The sequence below is a fragment of the Cyrtonyx montezumae genome, unplaced genomic scaffold, assembly GCF_038088225.1.
Source record: "Cyrtonyx montezumae isolate F1298 unplaced genomic scaffold, pur_monq_1.0 scaffold_4, whole genome shotgun sequence".
Taxonomy (NCBI): Eukaryota; Metazoa; Chordata; class Aves; order Galliformes; family Odontophoridae; genus Cyrtonyx; species Cyrtonyx montezumae.
The window spans coordinates 2,491,988-2,516,629 of NW_027072045.1; the positions used below are offsets into that span (position 1 = coordinate 2,491,988).

The 24,642-nt window shown below is 42.1% G+C and overlaps 1 protein-coding gene across 3 annotated transcripts in view; it reads left to right on the plus strand.

The window, feature by feature from the left end:
* Positions 1-18,113, plus strand: part of CUNH10orf90 (chromosome unknown C10orf90 homolog) — a 60,658-nt gene extending 42,545 nt beyond the window's left edge. The window contains exons 4-9 of one of the 3 annotated variants that reach the window (XM_065746972.1): positions 3,830-4,120; positions 6,069-6,259; positions 6,959-7,145; positions 15,489-15,552; positions 15,974-16,073; positions 17,173-18,113. In XM_065746972.1, coding sequence (XP_065603044.1) covers positions 3,830-4,120; positions 6,069-6,259; positions 6,959-7,145; positions 15,489-15,552; positions 15,974-16,073; positions 17,173-17,211 — 872 coding nt within the window. In that variant the 3' untranslated portion in view covers positions 17,212-18,113. Of the gene's footprint in view, positions 1-3,829; positions 4,126-6,068; positions 6,260-6,958; positions 7,146-15,488; positions 15,553-15,973; positions 16,074-17,172 lie in introns of those variants that run through there. The other 2 variants (XM_065746973.1, XM_065746975.1) reach the window with 2 other exon arrangements.
* Positions 18,114-24,642: the final 6,529 nt, after the last annotated feature.

A 24,642-nucleotide genomic window follows, 5' to 3' on the forward strand; every position in this document is an offset into this window, starting at 1 on the left:
CTAGGATGTGTATTCACTGAGTTTTACTAGCAGAGTCATTCTGCTTTTCCTTTCTTCAAGTTCTGTTCTCTTGTATCTCCCACAGCATTACGCTTGCATGTCTTTGTTCATCAGTTTTAAAGTCTTTCTTCAGTTGGGATAATAGAAAAAACATATATTGCTAGTCATCCAGTTGCAATTCTAGCTATCCTCCAAGGGGAAGATATATTTCCAGTTTGCTGTGTGAGGATTTAGATATATGACTCCAGATAGTCTTAATGAGAGTAACAGCCCTAATTCCCCACACAGTATATTAAAAATGGATCCCGAATGTACACAGTGAAATTCTGTGATCTTACCTTTCAATACCTTTGCCTTTTTTTTTCTTTTTCCTGAATATCATTCCCTTCTGCATTTGTTAGTTTAGGCAATTGGCAGCTGCTTTGAGGATGAGGGAGTTGGTCCTCAGAGCCCACGTCTGTGTTGCTCTGCTGTGTTTTCCTGGGAATTGAGGGCACCTGGCTGTACCTTTTGAATTGAAAGGTTAATTCAAGAGAGAGTTAGAGAGAAGATTTTACCAACCCGGCTCTGCTATTGTTCCGATTATCTTCAATGTCAAACAAGAACATGCTGCACCTTTTCTGATTGCCTCAATTAATCACAAAAAAACCTACTGTGAATCTAATAACGATTAAGATTTAGTTATAATATTTGTACAAGATATAAAGTAAGCTATTTTCATTCAGAAAGTGATGTGCTTTTATAGTAGAATTTCTTATGGAATCTTCATTTTTAGACATCCTTTGGTTACCATACCTAAAATGCTAAGAAGGAGCCATCACCTCTGTGTGATTTCAGACCACATTCATGTTTTTGTTCACACCTGCATTTTCTTTCCTAATCCAAGTCGAGAACCCCCAGATCCTGAGGGCAGATTGCCATTGGTGGCATTTCCTTTAGCAGGGAAGGGATGCGGTGCAGACGGCTGCCTCCACTTGCACTATATGTAAGAAAATTCCTGGGGTTTAATTCCCTGTTCCTGAAAGTTACAAAGCTTGCTCTTGGCAGCCAGCATGCACAAGCAGCTAGTCTGGTAGTTAGGGATAAATGACAAATGAGTACTCCAGGCAAAAGAAAGTTTTGCTCGGATCTATGTTCGAAGATGTTATAGAGGAGAGGTGGCCAGCTCTGCTTCCCTCTGTTTTTTGGCACCTTGCAGCTCGATCCACCCTGGCATCTTGGATAGTGATGCCCAGCAGCAGCAAATGGCCAATACAGGGAGCACAACTGTGCTTGCTGAACAGTCTCATGGTCTCAGTGATGAAGCTGTTTGGGTTCACAGCACACATTTGTTGTACAGACCGTTGCTAGATATGAAAGCAAATGATCTCCTACTGTGATGCTGTTTAGGATGAGCAGAAACTCTTTTCTGCTTCCCACTTTTTTCTTCTCCTTTCTGCTTTCTCCTGGCCAATAAACAATTTTAATTTAAAAGATGATTTAAAGAGATAATCTGTTTTCCATTCAAGTTCTTTCTGTGGCTCAGCTGCCCTCTCCAACCCCCTACTTCTGGTATCTTGGATGCCTTTGTGAAAAGACTTCCTTCTCTGCTGCTCTGCAGTTACTTAATGCTACCTGCTGCTTTCTTCATCTTCTCCTACAGTGCTGCCTGCTTCCACCGCTTGCCACAAATGCTCCTTGGTGCCCATCACACCATGAATCTGTCTCAATGTCTTTTCCCTCTGTATATCACAAAACATTTGCAGAAACACAGTTTGTAACTGCGGGTACAGGGTCAGTCAGGAAATGGGGGAAGAGAGCACTGTGTGTGAGTGAGCTCCAGCTGATAGTCTGTACAGAGCTGAGTGCTACTGGTTTGTTGCATTTGCATCAAAACTACTTTTGTCTGAGAGAAGAGATGAGGTTTGACAAAAGAGAAGGCAAATACTTGTAATGTGTGAGAAGTGAGAAGAAAAATCAGTTATACCATAGAGAAGGAGAAGACTTTAGATGCTAGATTAGAGTCTGGGTGCTTGGTGTTGACCAGATTTTCTGTTTGGCTGTGAAATTGATTAGGATGGGGTCCATCTCAATGAATTTAATTAGAAAAATGTTATTTTTTCTGCCCATGCTGATCTTCTGGGATCCCCAACTAGAGACTCCCTTGAGAAACTGATTCCTCCTTGTACTGGCAGTTGAGTTGACAGAAGGAAATGTAAAATTACATTAAACACTTTTCTGATCTGCATGGTGAGGGAAAAGAGTAGCTGCTGTACCTTAATGTCTTTGGTTTTTTGGAAAAATTCAAGATGACAAGAACGGAGTGTGAGTTATTCAGACCATTACAATGTGTAGAAAACTATATGGCAAAGCTAATCTATTACCTATTAGTACTAGGTGAAGGATAGATAAGTGTTTTGAAAGCACCCTGCCTCTCACTAGCAGGATTTAATATTAGTTAATGATGATGAGGAAGGGTCTAACGTAATGTGCCACTTCATCCCTTCTCGTGGGATGGATCAGAGGACAAAGACAGAACGAATCTTCCTTCTGCCCTCACTCAAGACACAGGGAAGGAATGTTTAGAGAGCAGCAGCTGTACAGAGTGAGTCAGAGGAGAAAGGAATGATGTGGCCACCTTTAAAACAGTGTTAGTCATGTCACACCAGAAGTTTATAGTTTAAAGAACTGGACTATCCCTGCCTGGTAGGTTTGTTTTTATGGTTAGGTCTGAAAGCAGTTGTTTGGTTTTTGTTGGTTTTTTTTGTTTGTTTCTTTGTTTTGCATTGTTTTGGTTTTTTTTTGCTTTCACTTCCCAGACCTTTCAGTTGCCTTGTTTCACCAAATTTTTAACAACTACCGATCGTTTCCTTTTACATGTCTTCAAGTCTCCAGCCACCCTGTGATTAGAACAGACAATAAGCAATTTTTGCACAGCATTAAAAACCAAGAGCACTTAAGCTGTGTGCTCAGTTGTGTGGGTGCTGACCGTTCAGGGAGCTCTGGGAGTACTCCATGAGGACATAGAACGGTTCCCATCTGCTGTTTTTGTCTTCCTCCCACTTGCTGATCCTGATGCCCTTTCCAAGCTGTCCCCAGTTCTTTGCATTTCCTTTCCTGAATTCTGTTGTTTTTTTTTTTCCTGTTCTGGACACATCTATGTGTTCATGTACCCATGCTTTCAGTTTTCCAAGGTTCTGCTGGCAGTAGTCTGTTTGAATCGTCTTTCAGGGTATGTGTAGCATAGGACTTACCTGATGAGTTCTGCTGCTTTAGGCATGACAAGGTCCTGCAGTTGTAGATGCCATTCAGCATCCTTCTCATGAAAACAATTGCAGGGACAAATTGGACCATTTCTGCTGCTACTTTCTGCCATGGCCTTGTACAGAGGTAGAATATGGGAGATAGGTGGTGTTTATGAGACAGCCACCATGGAGACCTTAAAACACTTGGACCTTAGCTCTCATTACAGCCACACTTGAATCTATAGTTTTAATTTTGACCAGGAATAACAAAGCTAAAATCTTTCAGACAAGTGAATGAAAGACAGGATAAAGTTGCATGTCATATGTTTGTGTCAGAAGTGTCTTTTCTCCTTCCATACCGAGTGAATATATATTGCTTAGGATAGCAGCTTAGTTTTATGAAACATCTTATGATCCTTTCTATCAGTAACATTCTGTTGCAGTACAGCTGCATGGCAGTCACAACAATGTTTGTATCAGTTACAACTTTAAAAATATATGTCTGAGAACAGTTTTGCTGGAAATAAAAATGATGAGGAACAGGAGGGCTGAAAATAATAATGTTCCCATGTTATAGATTTATTTATTTTTCTTGTTTTTCACAGGAAAGCAAATGCTGTCTGGAAGCCAGAAGAAGCAGTGTACCATGAGCAGGAGAAGCACAATGGCCTCTGCTACTTTTCTGGATACAACACTGAGAAAAACAACCACAGCTGCTAATGATGGCACACCAAAAAAGAGTGATCCTTCCAAGGACACCTCCACGTCCAAAGAGATCCAAACCCAGGGCGTCCTGAAACCAAAAATGTCCGTCTCCAATTGTACGTGCAATATGAAAGCTTCATCGAGAGTCCTCTTAGAAGAAAAAACTCACAGGCAAAACCAGCTCCTAAAAAGTAAGGTACAAATCCTACTGTGGTTTTTAGGAATATGGTTTCAATAATAAGATGAGATCAGTCTCAAAGAAAAAAAAAAAGTGAAATAATGGAAAGTCAGTCCATTTTTGTCCAGCTTTAAGTACTGAGTATGAGTCATCTAGCAAGAGATCACATCAGCTAATCAAACTGTATACATTGCTATGGTTAATAGAAAACAAAATGAAAAAGAGAAAGATGGGTTTACTTTGTGAGTAGATTGAAGAAAATCTTGAGAAAACATTACAACCACTGTGTCAGTCATTCTCAGACCAATGAAGAAACGCCGTGAGTTTATTTTATGACTTTGGTTTTACTTCTGCAATCTCTTTTTTTTTTTTTCCTGTGATATGACAGCCTGAACTATCTAGGGCACAGTCATAGTGTGAAATATGTTATTTGGAGAGATTTTCATGGAAAGAAAAAGTTTTAACAATCGCTTATCAGCAAGGTTCCAGCACTTAAAATATACTTCCAATTCAGCACTATGTGGATGTCTTCTCACGTTTACCCAAATAGCAAAAATGGAGATGGCACAAGCAGTTGAATTCATGCATGGGGCAGTTCTGCAGAAGACAACTGGTGCACGTTATAGGTAGATCTGTGTTTTTGTCATTTTCAGTTGCTTCGTAGGCAGGTAGGGAAACCATTTTCATTACTGACTGTAAAGCTACTGCACGTCCATGTAGGTGAAGGGAGATCGTGCTCTGCTTTCAATGCCAGAAGTTAAATCATGCCATTTCATTAGCTGGATGTGACTTTGTTTTATGAAAATGAAGCATCCACTCAGATTCGTTAAAGTTAATTGACACCTCTAAAAACTAGACTTGCTGAGGAGCTTAATTTTCATGTCACAGGTTTCAAGCTGTTGTTTTCCAAAATGAGTTATGTTAACAAGAACAATATTAGAGAGGAAGAGCAGCTCAAGCTTTTATATGGCAGATGTACCCCAAGCAGATTATTTTAACATATTTTTTTTTAATGTACAATATAATATGTACAATATGTCATAAAGAGGAAAATACTTTAAGCTTATTGTAACCAAAAATTGAAATAAAACAGTAATGGGCTTTATTCCCAGATGTTTAGTTCTAGAAATCAAATTTTTTGGCAAGAAAGAAGTACTCCAGTGTGACTTTTCAAAATAGTGCATATGGACCTTTTCTGAAGTTAATTTGTGATTTTTGATTATGTCTAGTTCTGTCATTTTTTTAAAACTTGTCAACTGTCTGATTTTTGAGTTCATTCCCTCTTTTGGCCCCAGCTTATGCAGAAAATATCAGTTGTAGAGCAATAAGGCATCATTCTGTGAGTGGAAAATCAATGTTTTTCTCGATTCGGGTCTTTGTGAATTGACAGCTTTCATAATAACGTGCTATAATGCATATTAAGCCTTGGTTTATTAGTTTTCTTCATGGAGTCATTCCACTAGCTAATGAAAATGTAGAAGTGATAGAAAGCAAACCGTATTATCAGCAAAGAAAAAACAAGAGTAGGGTTTATGAAAACCTCAGTACGGACCAAGAAAAATGAAATGTGATTAAGGCCTATAACAATACGTTGTTCAGTGCAGTTTGTGCAATAAATTGAAGTAAACTGTGAGCTGCAGTGTGATATCCTCTGCTTTCATGATGCAGCTGTGTTAGAGAAGTGTCTTGCTTTTAGGAGGTGACCACCAGCAAATGGAGCTGGGCATCAGAGCGGTGTAATTACACCTCTATGCAATGTCTGGCTTAATGTGAAAGATACTCTGGGTGTCACAGGGCAGCGAGAAGCACCCATGATTAGATTTGATCTATTCTGCTTAATGAGGCCTATTAATAATACCTCAGCATTCTTATTTCTGAAATTGACCTATCTGCCTAATGAGGTGGAGAACCCAATAAAAAATTAACCGCGTACTCTTAATGAACTTTTAAATCTCCTGAAGGTGATTGCCAATCCTGTGGTTCAAGTGGCAAAATGGAGCAGCACGAGGAGGAGGAGGAGCAGGCACAAGCCAGCCAGGAAGCCCTGTCCTCAGCTCACTGGCCAAGTGTCACTCGTGAGACACGTGTGCTTGCAGAGCCAGGTGTTGGCTCTGAACCTGAGGAGGGTTCACCAGCCTCACTGACACTGAAGGTAAAATACCCATTTGTTTTTAGCATTGGTGTTAATTGTGATGTTTGGGATATATATTTTTTCCCCAGATGGTTGTTGCTTCCAGGGAAGTGGCTGAGGGGTAGATGTTGGTATTTCCTTCACTGTTCTCCTTTCTGGTGAAGTTTGGTCACTTTCATTAGCTGCTGAGACTAGTTGAGACTGCCTTACAGGCTGGACCCAGGATTGCACCAGGCCCCAGAGGCAGATGTGCTTACCTCCTTCTAGTCCAGTTGCAGGCAAAACCTTCACTCCTGTTCTCTGTCCTGAGACATTCCTGGATCATCCATGGAAGTATCTGCATGACAGTCTGAGCAAATGGGAAAGTTTGTGAACAGAGAGTGACAAGCCATTTCAGGGATGCAGTGAGACAAAGAAATAGGCAAAATATAAAGAACTAGAATATGGATAATATAGAAATATGTAATTCAAAACCATAAATATTCTTAAAGTTGTCTTTTTCCCCAGAAATATTCTCCTTTACCTGACAGGGAAGGGTACATGCCAAAGAAGTTTTCAAACAACAAAGGGGAGCAAAGGCAGATAGGAAGGCAGTTTGTGAACGTTTGTACAGACAAGGGATGATTTTCATTGGGAATCTCCTACTGAACCCAGCTAGATGAATGCCACAATTTTTTTCCTCCTTTTTCTAAAATGAAGTGGTTTCTCTGTTTTACTTAGGAAGCACTAGAAATCCATAAGCCTCAGTTCATTTCCAGTTCGCAAGAAAGGCTGAAGAAACTGGAACATATGATGCAGCAGAGGAAAGCCCAGCAGAGCAATGCAGCCGTGAGCACACCCCGCAAGCTTTCCTCTGTGTCCTCTTCAAACAAAAAAAAGCAATACACTGTTCCTGACCCACTCAGTGGTAAGTTCTGTGGTGACTGTAATGGGTCTGTACCTGTCCCTCAAACCTTGCCACGTGTCTATTATTTCTGTATTGATGTGGAATAAAGTGAAACCTGCGGCTTCTATTTTCATTGCCTGTCGTGGTGCTCAGGGAATGAGGTCTCTGAAACACAAAGATAAGGTTAGTGGACAGGAGGTGTTATCTCTGGTCCATGGCAGCCCTCCTTGGCCATGTTTTGCCATTATCACAGACAGTTCTGTTCTTCAACATGATACATGACATGAAACAGTGACATTTTGTACCTCTCACAGCGCACAGAATGGCTGATTTGGGGAGAGAAGTCTCAGGTAGGAGGACAGCTGTTGTTTGGGTCTTCTCAGCAGCATCAGGTGTGTTCACCACTTGACTCGTGAAGCCCTCAGCAGTGAGCAGGCTGTGAAGCAGCTGGATGCGAGGCAGAAGTTGATGCACTCAAACTGTACGATTTGCTAATCTCAGTGATCAGGTTTTATTGCCCTCAGTATCTAGCAGCTCCCTTACAATAACATCTTTGAAAATCATACCTAAGCACAAAGTGTTAAACAAATCACTAAACTGAAGAAAAAACATTATTTACATTACTTGTTGGATTTAAGCTTGTGGCTCTTTGAAGCCACATTATTCTACCGAAAAACAAAACATTTGAAGATACTGAATAGCCATATTACAGTTAAGGTTGTCTTCATCTCTTCTTCTGACAAAGCATGAGCAACAAAAATCCACCTGAGTGATCTAAAAGATGGTGATAGGCAAATAATTTGCAATGACATATAACACTAGCCAACTCTTTCGTGAGAAAGTGATGAAATTCCACAACTGTGTCGTGTTAAAGACTACACCAGCTCTGCTCATACCCCTCAAAACTCTTTTATTTCCCTTGACACGCTTTATGTTGAGGAATATTATTTTCTTGCTACGTGTATGCCATTTGCCTTCATGTGATAGAATCTGTCTTACATCCATAATGAGATTTATAGTAAGAGCTAAATAGGCACATGTAAGCAAAGCAAAGAAGATGAAGTATATTTAAAAGAGTTGATAAAAGTCATTCACCTCTTCAGTTATCCAATGTAATTACTTTGGATTCAAATGGCTTGGGGATGCACTGCTCAGCTACAGTGGGTGTGGGGCTCTGTGCCAGCCCCAGTGAGCCCACCCAGTGGGAAGAGTTTGTGATTCAGAAGTGGCAAATATCTCTTTCTTTGGTTGTCATCTTAAAAAGCTCCCCATACTGCTCTGTAAACACTTTGTGAAACAAAAAGTTGAAAGGTCAAACCTCTTTCTTCTTAAATGATGATTAATTTTTATGCTTGTTTAATGAGCAATAAAAGCATAATATTGAAATTTATTCATTAATCATTCAAGTAAATTGCTATTTCCCTCTCTTAGTGGTTGGTCATTAAAGATAAATTTGTCTAAAGAGAATCTTTAGTTTCCATAACTCATCTGCCTTCACATAGCCAAATGTAATTTCCTATTTGTAAGATCTTAATATTTTTGTAATGACAGAAGTGTCACAAGTCTGTTGTTGAAGCATGACTGTTAATTAATGCTGTAAATCCTAGATCGCTGATAAAGCACAACAGTGTGGGCTGCAGTTCAGAGGGCTGTGTAGGAGTGTTCAGAGCATATTTAATTTGCTCTGAGTCCTGACAATTGGTATTTTAGGACTTCTCCTCGTGGATGCTATTGTGCAGAAGGATTAGTATCACTAATGAGTCCCAGAGTATGGGATCTTTGTTTAATACAGATGTTCCTGAGCTTTTTTGGCCATGCTCCCTCACACTGAAGAGCCAAGGGATTCCCCTGTGTGCTCACCAAGGGTGCTGGCTCCCTGTGTCCTGCTGATGTCTCTGCTGATGACAGTCTATCCCACTGGGGTCATGGCCCTCTCTTCTACCTGCCCTGGAGGTAGTAAGGCAAACAAGTTATCATTTGTTGTAATCATTATTTTGTATTATCTGGAAAGGCCATTTGAGCATGTAAAATGTGCCTTTAAAGCAATTTTTGTGGTTTAAGGAAAAGAAAGGGAAAGGGAAAAAGGGAAAGGGAGAGAAGGGAAAAAAAGGGGAAGAAAAAGAAAGCAGAATGCAGTTGTAGTCCAGATAACAAATGCAAGTACAGTTTTATTTACTGAGATGAGAAGTGGACAGCAAAATCCGGGTGACTTGAGGATGCCTTTTCATATTTCCTGGAGCACAGGAGGGCATAGGTGCAAGCATCCATGTCACCACTTGCTCTGTTAAGGCTCTGAGGGCTCACTGCCAGCACAACTTCCTCCATTTTCCAGAGAGCTTTTTCATAATGGCTGGTTGTCTGAGGAGTGTGATTTCCACTGAACCCAACAGAGTGACTCTAAGTACTGATCATAGGCATGTTTGTGGCTGGGCAGAAGGAGTGTTTCTGAGTACCCTCGAGATGCTCCCAGAGCAGCTCACTGCAGCGTTCACACCACAGGCATCACCAGTAACGTCACTTTTCCCATTCATTTTCCACCCCTGGAAGACATTTCCTGGCCCAGTTCCCCATGTGCAGTCTATGTGGAAAGCAGTCAAGGTGGGACTGCCCCATCAGACAGCAGCCAGCTCTTACTTGGGAGTAAATGGAGGTGGAATTGCAGCCTGAGATGTCTCCCTTCTGCACTGTGTAAATTTGTCACTGTTTTGCTTAATCTCTCTGAAATACGATTGTTACTTCGCTTCTGACTTGCATCCTTTATTTTAATGTCACTCAAAGGAAAGGGACGTGACCATCAGAAATATTTCTCTGATAGATTGTTCTATCGGACTCGATTGTCTTTATTAATAACATAAAACTATTAGATATCACAGTTTCCCAGCGTTTTGACAGTGTTGTTACAACTTAGAGTTTCTTGAAGGAGAAAGAAAGAGCTGGCATTCAGCTTCATTTCCATATAAATACCAACATCTGTGCAGCTTGTGTTTACCTTCTCATCCTCAAAAAAACCCCACCAAAATCCAAGTTGTTTACCATTTCTAACTGTAATTCATGAACAAGACCTTACAAAATACTAAAGGCAATGTAAGAAAACCAGAAATGTTTACCCCACAGAAGATGTTATCGTCACAAGAGCACTTTGAAGGCAAAGAACCTGCAACTCTCATGTTAGCCTTTGTGCTGGGTAATGCATACTGCTACATTTCAAGTGTGCTAATTAGTCCAAGATAGACTACTCTGCTGTTGACTACATCGAACAAATTAGAGATCCCACTGTGACGAACTGAATAGAAACAATGTTCAAATAACTGGATTTAAATCTCAAAAAAACCGTAATGTAATTACTTCAGTGACAGGACTACCAGCTGTTTATGGGCCTTTAAATCTGCATAATGAAGAGCCTTCTGATCTTAGAGTACACAAGCACTTTCAGAGGTTTAAAAAAAATTTCTCAGGCATGTATGGGTTGTTTTTTTTCATACCTTCCATTCTACTTTCCTTTGGGAGAGTGATGGTGCATTGGAAAGGGCATTGTAAGTGGGAAGTCAGCATTCAACCCCTACTGATGTGTTTGCTGTGCAACTTTGGATTTGCAACCAGTACTATTCCAAATCCTGTATCTTTAGGAATAGGTTGGAAACAAGTTTATGCCTCCTTAACCATGCTCCTAAAGCTTTCTAAGAAGCCTTATTGTAACAGCAGAAGCCTGGAGGGCAAGGATTATAGTTTGTGTTCTGAAAGCACTGTCTTGTCAAGCAGCTCTGCACAAAGGAGGTTGTTATTTGGCCTGCATATTCAGCAGGGAGGAAAGATGGCAATTGGAGAACTTGCACTAAGTGTGCAGCCAGCAAATCTTGCAGCTGTAAAAGTGCATCCCTGTGGCCTTTAGATGCTGTTGGTGGCTGATGAGATGTTTGCATCCACCTGCTCAACTCTGTGTATGATTTCCGTTGTGCCATTTCTCAGGTTTCTTTTCCCTGTCAATATTCATAGCTCGCAGTAGTGCTGCTGATCCTGCTGGCACCTGGCCACTTGGTTAAGGCTGACAGTTCTGAATAAAGATTAAGCTGCAGTCAGGTAATTAAATTAGGAAGAGGAATGACCTATTTTTATGATATTATTATTCATCACATTGATTGTGGCAGTGCCTGTGAGTCAGATGCACACAGGCAGCACCTTGCAGGGCACTGGCTTCGGGGAACATGGACCTGTGGGACACACTGTGACAGCAGGGGAGGACGTGGGTGCAGTGAGTGGGGCATGTCCCTTCCGTGTCCTCATCCTTGTGAACGGAGCCAGCATCTGTGCAAGGTGATAGTAACAGGAGCGGAGGAGGGAAGGGGATGGGAGAGCTCAGGGAGATAAGCAAAAAGGGCAATTATAAGCAAGACTGGGGTCAAAAGCATTTCAAAGTGTGCTAGAGCACATTGCCAATTAGTATCGAGCAGAGGAAATCCATGCAGCAGAAAGATTTTCAGGCAGATAGAAGCCCATTTTTGTGGGTTTCTGGAGCTGCTTCCAATAGGGGAAGCATCTGAGAGAGGTCCCTCTACAGAGGGGGTCCATCTCCCAAGGTGGTGTCAAGGAGGGTGGAGATAAATTGGAAAATCTTTAAATATGAAGTTTTCTGTGTGTATAATTACAGTGTTGAAACAATGTGCATTGTAGTGGGTGGCTCACAAAGTTCAGTCAATTAGCTGGGGGATAATTTCATTAAGGTCCTGAAATAGCCAAATTGAAAACTGAATTGTTCACTGATGGATTTTTTAATCGAGGAGTAAAAGGTCAGATTTGATCTATGATTGGAAACTGAAACTAAAGAAATCAAGACTGTTGCAAGTTTTACCAAAGGTGAAGTAAACCTGATCAGTTTATGCAGACCTGTTGGACCTTCTGCACAAGTGATGTGGCTTTTTTGAAGGAAATTTTGGGCTTTTCAATGCTATATGCTCTAGTCAAACTAGAATGAATGAATGAATTAGGAAAGCCAGGTACTAATTAATATTTTTTTTTCTGAAGTACATGAAAATTCAACTATCATTTGAATAGAGCAAAATGAGATGTTGTACTGAGGAATACGGTTTAGTGGAGAAATACTGGTGGTAGGTGAGTGGTTGGACTGGATGATCTTGGAGGCCTTTTCCAACCTTGGTGTTTCTATGATCCTATCAAATCTCCTGTATTGTGTCCAAAATAAGTTTAGTATGAAAACGTTAGCATAAACTTGTAGATATTGTATTGTTGGTTTTTTTTGCTGTTGGTTTTTGTTTTCTTGTGGGTTTTTTTGTTGTTTTTGTTTTTGTTTTTAAGAGATTCTAATGACATTTTGCACTGTTAATACTAAAATATTAAGGAGGAGCTGAAGTCTTGATAGCTGCAGTGTAGTCCAGACATGGAAATTTGGAAAACCCATGAGCCACCACCTGCCTGTGGCTCCCCTTGCGAGAAGGATCATTGTTCAGCTTCAGTATTTCTCAGAGATGAGCAGAAAGTCCAAGCACTCTTGCCATCAAACCTTCAACTAATTGCTTATGACATTTTCTTATAAAGAATACCCAAAACTCACCTGTTGACTGAAGGTAAATTCACTTATTGCACAAAGTCATCAACATGCAACATGCAAAACTTTGGGCAGCAACTCTGGGTGTAGGCACTAGCTCATTTCTCTGGATGAATTCCCAGCCAAATGCTATGGGCATGCTGAGCTGAATGTCACCTTGGCATTTATCTTAGACTCAAGGTTATTTTTTATTTTTATTTATTTTTTTGTGTGGACTGTTGATTTAAAAAATCAGTGTTTGAAAAAATAAAAACAAACCTAATGTAACTTAGAACTTCTCTGGGTGAATGGGTTTTTGGTGACTTATATTTTTAGTTCAGTGAAAATTAGTTTAATTCAAGAATCACCATTATCAGTGACTGGCTTTTCAGGAACTGGCAACACATCCTCAAAGGATATATTTTAGCTCTTAAGACATTGAGAATTCACATTTATTGTTTTAGAATTTTTGACTTTGTGTCTAACTTGGGCCTTCATTTGGTAAGAAGGGAGTTAATTCAGATCTTTGTGCTGTTCTTGACAAGTCGTCGTAGCTCTGAATCTGTGCTGCTCCTCCAGATGGATATATGTGTTCACTATTGAGCATAAACATAACAGACACATTTAAACATTGATTCATTTTCTCATTTAAAATATTTTTTAGTTAATTTTAGAATTCCTATCCTAAAATCCCTCAAGGTTTAGCATTGACTGCTTTTTGTATGTGGCCTTTTTTCTATTACATAGAGACCTGAGAGTGATCCGAGAGATACCATACATTTATGTGTGTAAATTTGCATATGTGTAAACCTTCTGACTCTGTGTTGCTTGGCATATTTGTAACCAAGGTGGATTTATTATTTTTCTTGGAGGATTTTCCCCACAATCTCTATTTAATCGTTCCTTCAAAACCTTTGACATAGCCATGCACAGAGTTTCTATCCAAATTACAGGCAGAGAGGAGTCTGATGCCCTTCAGGACCATTTCTGTATCATCTGGAGAGCATTATATTCAAAGTGCTAATGTGTCATTAACAGCTTTTATTCAGAAAAAAAAATTGAGGAAAAAAAAGTCCCCATAGCACTTAATTTTTCCCTGGAAATCATAGAATCATAGGATGGCTTGGGTTGGAAGGACCTCAAAGATCATCCCATTCCAACTCCCTGCTGTGATCCTGTGCCATTGTCTGGGTTAGAGGATGCCTTGGGGAAGGGATGTGTCCTGCAGTCCTGAGCTGCCAAATGATGTTTGCAGCCTTGAGCAGCAGGGCACCATGCTGGGATCCACACTGGTCCCATAAAGCTGGTGCTACTGGTCCCTGCTACCCCACCAGGTCCTTCTGGGTCACAGCAGCATTCTGCTCCCCTGTGTGTAAAGATTATCTGGGCAGCTATTACATCCAAGTGTTCATTCCTTTTAAATGAATGAGCTTAAAAATGAGCATAAAAACACTGTTAAATAAAAGGCAAATTAGATTTTCCCAGTCAACCGAGCACGTTGCTCGTGTCTACTGAAGATGATTAAATACAGATAACCCCTGAGCGGAGGAAAATCAGTCCTGGCCCTCCTTCAAGATCTGTGTCCTGAGAACGGAGCCGGAACAGAAGAGAAGCTGCTGCTGCACATCTCCCTTTTATTTTCGCAGAGATGCAGCAGCGATCTCCAAGGACATGTCTCGTTTTCCCGAGCGAGGCGGTAATCCAAGCAGAGCACGGCTTTGCCTCTGGGTGTAGCCCCATCCCCTGCTCGAGGCTGTTTGGTTGCTAGGACAACTTCCATAAATATCCCCGAAACATTTGGTGTCTTCAGCAGCGGGGAAGCAGACCTGCTGGGGAAGGGGCTTTTTTGGGTAGCGGTGGCTGGCTTCGATCGGGGCCGGTGTCTGCACCGGGCAGCTCTGGAACAAATTATTCTCTGTATTTATTTCCTTGCCTTGATTATTGTATTTTGTCTCTTGAGTGGGATGGCAGAAAGAGGCCGACGTGGTGCCTGCTGTGATATATATTATGTCTTCTAAACTTCCTTGGCAAATGGAAGTGCTTAAAGCTTTGCACACATATTTATCTTATACATATGTTCTGCGAAGCCACTTGCAAATACTTTTACCTCTCAGCTTACCAAGACTGCACAGGGCACCATACCCTGTCCTGTGTGCTATGTGCAACCCACCCAGACATGCCTTCTCATTCAGAGACCGTTTTAGCAAAGGAGATGCTAACATCACCTAATCCTGGGACCCACCAACTACGAAGATCAGTAATTATTTCCCTGCATCCAGGAAAATGCTGATTGGAATTATCTCAGATATCTTCATATCCGATCAGCAAAGAGTAATGCAGTTTTCTTCCTCTTAGTCCCTGGCATAATTACACACAGCCCTGCTAACCAAGTGTAAATTGAAATGGAAATGTTTGTGCCTGGCCAGCTTCCTGGCAGACATCAGCATGTGGTATGGCTTGCTGGATGCATGCAGTTGCCTGCCTGGGTCCTTTGGTACAACAATACTGGTGGCTGCTGTCTGGCTGAATGTTGGCATGCACTGCTGCACATGGCAGTGACAGAGGTTGTGTGCATTTAAAATAAAGGAACAATACTGGTTGCTGTGGGCTTTTCCGTCCTTCCCCTTCCACAGGGCAGCCGTGGGATCCAATTCTGCTCCAGGTGAAGTTGTTCAGTGCCTTTCCACTGACATGTGGAGATACAGATCTGAGCTTAAGCCAAGAGAAGTTTAATCAGGAGTTTCATATCGTGACTGAGTGAGATGTGAGGCTTAAAATTTCAGAAAAAACAATTCCTCTGACTAACTTTATTTTCCCTCTGCTAGATAACCTCTTCAAACCAAAGGAAAGATTCATTCCGGAGAAGGAGATGCACATGAGATCCAAAAGGTACAAATCACTGGAATTTAGACTTCCCTGCTGTCTCACATCGAAGGCAGGGGATTGCCTTGTCACCTCACAGGCTAGCAGGGCTAGTTTGTAGGCCAGATTCTGTTTTGAACCGTGTTGCTATAAATCAAATCCACTGAGCCCATTAGAAGCTTCCCCAGCATTGCGTTGCTGCTTGGAGATAACCTGATTCTCTCTCTATCCCTTAGTCCAAAATGAGCAGTGTTTGTCAAGAAGACAGATTTTTGTAACTTTGTCAATAATCTTCAATACCTGTTCTGCATCATAGATCTAATTCAAGTACGTAGAGATACTCTTTAATGCCAAGAACTGCATTGGGAAAAACATTTCCTATACAAAAAACAGTTACTTGCAAGTGCCGGGGTTGATGGGTAAAGTTAAGTTTCTAAATTCATTCCAGGATTTATGACAATTTACCTGAAGTAAAAAAGAAGCAAGAGGAAAAGCGGAAGCGAGTAATCATCCAGAGCAACAGAAAGCGTGTGGAGATCTTTAAAAAGGTAATGGAGCACCGTGAGTGCACAGTGTAGGCCTGTAAGCTGCCTCTGCTGCTTTATGGGATGGATGTGTGACCACTGGTCTGTAGTTAAATCTACTTGTGGATTTGATATTTGTGCATTTCTCTTTGCTTTCATAAACCCCGACCCTCAGTACTGCCACTCAGAAGTAACAGAGTGTAAGAGGTGAAGTTAACAGAATGAATAATAACAAATGGTACTATTAGATGATATATTTTATAGATGGTGTAATTAGAAAGATTATTGGGATGGAAAAGAGACAATTGAGATAAAAAGGAATGTTCACCTGTCTCTGAGCATCAAGGTTCAGAGGGGAAAACTCCACAAAGGAGAGATCTCCAACAAGAGATCCTTCCCCAGTGTTGGTCAGCCCTTAGATGGGGTCTAGGAGAGGTCACACAGATGCTTTGCCTTCCCCTGTGCTCCTGCAGCTGACTCAGTGCTCAGCTCAAGTTGTCCATGAGTGGTTCAGGCCACGATTCAGCAGTTCCCATACACAAGGGTGTATGATGGGATGAAGAGCTCTCAGGCATCAAGCTTTGTGGTTTTGCACTGATCAGTGTGATAGTTTTTCTTTCTAGCAAGGCCCACAACCCTGCAGCAGTGCTCCCAGAGGTCCCTGGGAGAGGTCCATGAAGCTCTGGGAGTACCTGTGCCAGCATGTGCAAACCATGAGAGCAAAGGATGCTAATGGTCTTGTTCTTAGCATTAGATGTAGCATTAATAGCTGAGCCTCCTGCACCTATGGCCTTTAGTTTTTAAAAATGAGTAACTTGTCCTAGCAGAAATTTACCTGAGCACAGTTAATGTTCGTACAGATCTGAGGCACTGCCAGGTAATCCTGTTCCATGCCACCCACATGTAATGGCTTTTCCTTCCTGAAGTGCTCTGTGCTCCTGCATGTAACCACACTGCTCCTGCCCAAGATGGAGAAGCCATCGGTGTTGTTAATTTGTGAGTAAGGCAGCTAGTAGATCTGAGCTCTGAGGAGTCTTGTGCCCTCTCACAGCATCACTGAAGGTTTCTACTTCACCTCGTGATGTTTAACCCCATCTTAAGGCTGTTTTTCTTTCTTTCCTAGCAATTACTGGACCAACTCCTTCAAAGGAACACCGAGTGACAAAGGATTCTCTTGCCTATCATCCTAATTGGATCTCTAATGCCTATGACTGTTACATAAGCCATAACACTTGCTGTTATCTTAATTGGCCGGAAGTATTTTTCTTATCTTTGTCGCTTTATATAAAGAAAGATCATTTATACTTCAATTGAAATTTTCAGGCAACTTTCAAGAAAGCAAAAGTAGTCTAAAAGGGAGCACAGCTGTTTCAGAGCATCAACTTCTGGTCAGTGTACCCAGAGGAAATAATTTTAAGAATTTTTAATGCAAATGCCGAATTACAGTGGTGTTATTTATCTTAATCTTTTTCAAAGTATTCATCTCTGTAGCAATAGAGCCGGGTTTATAAGACCTGGGAAACTTATTTCTCTGAAGTATTCTATTAATTGATTTCCTGTGAGTTAAATCCTTGAACGAAAGAAAAACGAATATCATTATTTGTTATGTTTAGAAACTAGCTGAAATAGCATTACCACATAATCATAGCAGCAGCAGTTTCACATTAATACTTAACATACCAAAAGGGACCAATCTTGGAACTCTCTGAAGAACTCTATTCCTGATTATGTAGTGAATTTGCATGGCAAGTTTACCTGTTAATAAGCAATATTTAAAACTTCGGTCTTAACTCTTTTCTATCTTTTTTTTTTTTTGTGTGTGTGTGTGTGTTTCAATTTAATATGTATTTTACTCCACTTCTACAAGCATTAAGTATTTATAGAAATGGCATATTAAGAAGCTGTGCCAAGAAGTGTGTTTGCATCAAAACTGCAGAACTAAAACCATCTGCAGTGTCTCCTTCAAAAACATTTAAATCTTTATTTGTACATTTTGGAAGTAAAACCAACCAGCTTAAAACCGATGGAATTTATTTATGGAATAAAATATGAATATAATATTTATCCAACTGTTGTGTTTTTATTTGGTACTGTTAAAAATAACACAATTATTGAAAGCGCCCGAGAAGTCACGCCTCTGTCTGCCACAAATCCTATGCTAAAAAATATCACCCACCAAAAAAAAAATCGTTGCACACGTTAACCTCTGTTGCACGAATGCTCCACTGAGTGTGTTTGAACGAGGCTGGAAGTTGGCCTTTGCTATCTGTGCTTTATTTTTCTAATCCAGCCCGAGAAGCAAGGTCAGCTCTTCTGGAAGAGCCATGTTTGTGAGCAGAGCCGATAGCCTCCAGCTGCATGACTTGTGCTGGCCCCCAGGAGCCTGGACGTACTCTGCTCTCCCTCTCTGTTGCCTTGCTTTTCCTCTTTGTGTTTCAGCTTCCTGGTTTGTAAAGCGGGATTCGTGACGTTAATTTTTGCTCTTTCATTGAACAAATCTACTGCATTCCAGATAGATATTTTTAAGCACCCGACCATTGGTTCAGTGCATTTCAAGAGGACACGCAAGGTAAGGCAATGCTTGCTATGAGAGAGGGGCTGCCAGAGCTCTTCCCCAGAGCAAGTCTTCAACCCAGACAGTAATCCAGTTACTGGGGACTGAAGTCAGGGCTGGACCACACATGGCTCCAAGCAGAGGAACTCACAAAAGGAGCTGCATGAAACACATCCATCAGGGTTCTCAGCTCGGCTGCACGCTGGGTCTGCTCTCCTCTGGGTTCACAGATCCCCATGCTGCTCTTCAAGAGCTTGTATGGCCTGCCTCAGACAGGAGGGCCTCCAGCACACAGCGATGGATTTTAGTAGTGAATGCACCGACACTTGTAACCTCCTAGCACCAGAAGGATTGACTTTCCACCTGTCTTCCAGTTAGAGCTCACTACAGCCGTCGGAGACATTTCCTAGTGCCAAAAATCCCCTCTGAGCTCAGTAGGAACCTGATGTTTTTCCCCCTTGGTTCCTTAGCATCTAGTTTCTTGATTTCTTCAGAGAAATGCAGCTTGGATTCATCAGGTTTGATGAATTGTGAGAATTACTTCTTGCACGCAACCATAGGGGAATATTATATACATTTACACCTGTTTTACTTTATACATTTAAATGTGCTTGTAGGCCTGATGGCCAGAGGGAACCTCTCACGTTCCTGTTGGTGCCCAGTGCCACTTCTCACCAAACAGGAGCTGATCCTTCCTAGAAAACCGTGGCTCAAGGTCCTGGTGTGGGAACAAAGCATGTTGCCTGGGGCAGGACACCTCTCAGGGCACTTGGTTTCGTGTCATCTCTGCTGCCCACCCTCAGAGATGGTAGCACAGTGGGTTGCTGCATCTCCAAGTCCCCTGGCACATCGGTATCTCCTCCTTCTTGCCATCTAAAAGCAGGTATGCTGTTCACCAAATCTTTTGGCTTTGCAGAATGGTTGTTTTGAAATGTTTTTATTTTTCTTCAAGTGCAGTTTTTTTTTACAGGACAAATATGTAGAAATGTGAGGTGGAAATTTTCTCAAATAAGCTTGAGGGTATACCTAGTGAGCAAAATGCTTGACACAAATCACTGTCTGGGAATGTTTTCTGTGCTAGGAAACCTTCGCTTCCAAATAACAGAAGTGATCTCTGTTGTAAAGTTAACTTCTCTTTCTGGGCCTTGGAGAAGGTATCTGGTAATGTATCCAGAAAACAATCCTGGCTCTCATTTCAACTCTACAATCAAGTCATTGTAATAGAAAATAGATTATACAGGAAAATATTACTTCAGAAAAACATGAGCCTCACAGGCTTAGCCCTGTACAAGTAGGCACCAACTTAATAAACTTTAGAGCTAGGGACAAAATTGACATAATTTTGCTTTGGACTTGCAGGCATTTCAGAATAAAGAATGCATTCACTGCTGGACAGCATGCTGCACAGACAGCTCCCCAGCCCGTGCTGGAGATCACCCGTGCATGCCAAGTACTGGAATTTTCCTTCTCTTTGGATGCAGTTTGTGAATGGTTTCTCTGGCTGTTGGCACACACCCCATGCCTCCAGGAGGGACACATTTCCCTGTGGGTACAACTACACAAGGGTTAGCACATCCCATGGTAGGCATTGCTGTTCCTCAGCCGTTCAGTGAGTGGCTTTCTCACAGAACAGTGTTTAATGAGTGCTGGTAAAGGTGAGATGGTTTTGGGGTGCTCAGGCTCACCAACTCAGCCTTCTCCTTCTAAACACAAGCCACTAAGTAGGGCTAGGCTGAAGGTTTGGGATAAGCTGAAGTTTTGCGTTGGTCAAAGTGGAGCCCACCTGGGGAACATAAACTGTGTTGGGTGTCCAAGGCACGGCACTGGTTTGTGTGTAGGCATCATTAACTACATCTACCAGGAATCATAGGAACATAGAAACATCACGACCTCCAAGATCATTCAGTCCAGCTGGCCAGCTATCACCAACAGAACACATCCTTAAAGGCTGAAAGTCACTGCAATGTAAAGTGCTGAGGGTTACGATATTCTGGGTAGGATATTCTTAAACCCAAATATTTTCCTGTGTACGTGTGTGCAAACGATTAGTTACTTCTCCAAATTTACTCAGCTGGTCAGATAGGAGACTGTCAGTAAGAGTTGCTTGGAGTTTTGTTGCTTAGGATCTGGGATTGACTACGTCGGGGTAATGCTTTTTGTGAGAGGGCTGATTTACAAGGAAAACAGCACAGGAAAGCAGGGATAAAGTTTCTGGCAGCAATCTCTGGAGGAATCCATTCCCAATACATCCATCACCGTGCGAGCTTCGTGGCCAAAAATACCCCCAACTTGCCTCTTCTGCAGAGATGTTTGCTCCTTTGACTTCGGGGGCAAAAACGCCTGTGTGCTTTGATGGGTGGCTAATTGTCCTTCCAGGAGCACTGACTACTCTTTGTTCACTGACAGAGCAGATCAGTGCACGGGGTTGTCCCACAGGGTCATATTTCATACGTCTTCAGTCTGCGTAGTTTATCTCTCAGTGTGCTGCTTGCTGAGCAGGGCTGCGGGTTGGATGCCTGGGAGATGCCCTCCTTGTGCTCCCCTGCTGCTGACCCCATTGCTCAGCACCAGGCAGTGTGGCTGTGAGGTCCCAGCATTCCCAATTGGCAAATATCTTAATAAAGGACTTAGAAAGCGGTGCCACAAATTAAATGCAAGAAAGACACCTGAGCTTAAAAAAAAATAGGAGAAAATAAAGTACTGGAATATACTGCAGGTAGAGAAACTCAGTATGAGGATGAAATGATTTCCCAAGCTTTGACATTTCTACCACTGAGATCAAAATCACAGCAATCCCTTCCCCACGTCGTTGCTCAGAGAGGAGCCCACGCTGCTTGCTGAGCAGTGCTGGCCTGCCTGCTGGTAGGGGCATGGTGTGAGTTTGCCTCTGGAAGTGAAACTTGTTTCCCAACTGAACTATCTGGGAGTGTTTGGGGAGGTCCTGTTTTTTCCTCTAGCAGTCTGTTTGGTTACGACAGACCTGCCAAAACCAGCAAGCCAAATGAAAACACATTTCTATGTTGGAAATAAAAAGCATTCTAATTTATTTCTTTTTTAATTTTGTCAAACATCTTATCCTAGTTCTCCTTGGCTCCTTCCCAAAGCTGTAGGAGGTAGAATTACTTAATATCCATTTCAGATGACCCACAGAACAAGATAATGAGGTGTATCATCTCTCTAGCAGCCGCACAATGATTAAAAAAAGGGGAAGCCTCACAATTGTGCTCATGGTACACACAGTTATACAGAATTAGTACATAGAAAAAGTAGAATAAACTACTTGAGGTCCACTTTGCGTAGGCAGCAATAGGAAAGAAATTCCCTAATTGCAGAGTGGTTTTTTATTTTTAGGAATTGGTCACAGTGACCTATTTTTGAGATTTTTTTCTAATTACTTCTACCTTCTGCAGTATCCTACAATGGCTAGAGGCTCATTAACATAGAATTGTAGGAAGATCCTCATGCAAACACACATTACACATAGGTTACTGCGTGGTTCTAGAGTACCACAGGTCTGCGTGTTGCTCTAGAAACCACAAATAGGATATGTCAGTGTCTATTGGATGTATTTTAGCTTCATCTTCTCGTTTGGGCTGTCTAATAATTTGCTATCCAACACATTTTAGGAGGAAAGCTTTTGCAGTTCATGAGGTTGTGCCTGAGACACGTGGAGACTTACATGAAAAATATTTCATGTTTTCATGCTTTTTACAGCTGCTGATTGCCTTAAAGAAATGAGCTCCTCGTATCTCCTTCTGGGAGGACTCAGTGATTATTTGGTGCTCAAGGCTGGGTGGGATGGGGCCCAGGGTCTGGTGTGTGACTCAGTAGTTGGCAGCCCTGCCCATGCCAGGGGTTGGAACTGGAGATCTTTGAGGTCCCTTCCAACCCAAGTAATCATGTGTATGATTAGTAAAGTTTGTGATCAAACCCTGAGTCGGACTCCATCATTCTTATGAGTCCCTTCCAGCTCAGGATATTCTATGCCCCTTCAGAAAGGGGGTCATGGGATTGGTGTCTGCCTGCACTTAATCAGAAGTGTATCTGGTGGTGATGTCTGAAAGACAGTTCCCTCAGCACGTGACCGTGGCCAGGGTGTTAACAACAGCAAAATCACACACATATTCGGGGCAGTTTTTGTAACCAGGATATCCTCTGAAACTGTGTCACCACTGAAAGTAGCAGGAGAAAGACACACTGGGACGTGGGGGGAACGACGAGGGAAGGATGATGCTCTTCTCTATAGGTCCGTGCTGGAGGCTTGTCATGGCAGCAAGGCACTGACAGCAGGGCAGCCTGCTCTGAGCACCGGTGCTGGGCAGTGATGTGGTCTTCAGCACTGCAGTGATGTCACCAAGAGGGAATTCCCAGTTGTTCTGCAGAGAAATACACCAGTGCTGACACGTTGGATCCACCTGACTTCTTTGTGACTAATGTTCTTGCACTGAACACCAGAGGAATTGGTAATGAGTGCCCACTTACTGCAAAGTGTCACCAAGTATATACTTAACTTGTAATGCTACTGGGAGCACATATATAATTTTTGCGTTTGTTATTATGGAAAAAGATAACTTTGAGGGTTCGTTGGTCTAAATTTAATTATGTAATGGCATAAGCTAAACTGCATGAAAGATATATAATTATGGGCTGGCTGCTCCATCTAATACTATTAGCTGATGTTCCAAAACCAACATTTGCTTCTATTTGTTTGAGTTCGGAGATTTCACTCGCTGTGTTCGTGAGCCGAAGCAAGTAGAAGTTTTTCATCAGGAACTAACAATCAGAAAGTGCCTATAACAGCAGCTCTGCTTCACTCTTCCATTCCTAAAACATGTGAGATTAGGAGCTAATTGATTTCATTCTGCCGGGACTCATCCCTCAGTACTTTTTAATGATTTCTCTCAAATTTCCCATTAGAAACACGTTTTTGTTTTTTTTTTCAGTTTAAAAACATCCAACAAATAAGCTGTCCTTCTAATTTACTGTCCCAGCATTTACGATGATGGATGTTGCATTGTCTTGTGGCTAGACAGGAATGCTAAAAATATATGACTTCATAATTTTGGTCTGAGTTGAATGCTGTCCTCTTGCGAGACGTGTAAAACTCTGTGGGATTCTTCTCCTTTTGTTTTCAGGGAGACAGTGAAATCTGTAGCAACGGATCAAAGCGTTCATTCTCCAAGTCTGGTCTGGAGATACAAAAAAACTTATTTAGCAAGTTGTTGTATTTAAAGGGTTTTTGTAGTGCAGGAAACCTTCCTGCCACGCTCCCAGACGCCTCTGTCTGATACAAGGATCCCACTGCAGAGCTGACACTTCTCACTGCGACTGCTGAAATTGGTAGCAAAGCTTAAAATGATGCTTCTTGCACCCGTGGAAGAAGCAGGGAGCTAGCTGGGTCCTCTGGGCGAGGACATAGGGTGCCAAGGGGGCACATCCTTCTGCTTTGGGCTTTGCAGAGCAGCCACTGACTGCAGCGATGCTTTGGGGCTGAGCAGCCACACCGGAGCCCGACTCGGATTTATGGAGATCAGAGGAGGGGCACGGGGAGACTCCACGGCCCCGGGGTGGCTGCACTCAGAGCTCTGTGTTTGCATGACCGAGGGTTTATGCTACAGGAAAAGAATGTAACGAGGGAGCGCATGAGGTTTGGGTCTTTGTGTTTTAACTGCCAAAGAATTTAGGGGTTTGCTGTTGTTGTTGTGAAGGTCCTGTATCCTTGGAGCGGTGGGTTTCTTTGTTTGCCCTTGCTTGAGCTCCTCACGGCTTTTTCACCCTTGGCCCTGTTACAGCAGGCTGTGCAGTTTCCCTCTAAAGCACCATAGAGAGCTTAATCAGCACTCCAGCTGACCCTCCTCCCCTGCTTTGCTAGAGAGGAGCTGCTTTCCAACGGGGAGTTGTGAGGAGGGGCAGAGCGAGCAGGGCAGAACGGGAGAGGGCAGGAGGGTGATGTGCCCATTCCCCAGCCACTGTCCCTCCTGTGATACTTGAATATCAATCCCAGAATGGCTGTGCTTGGAAGGGACCTTAAAGCTCATC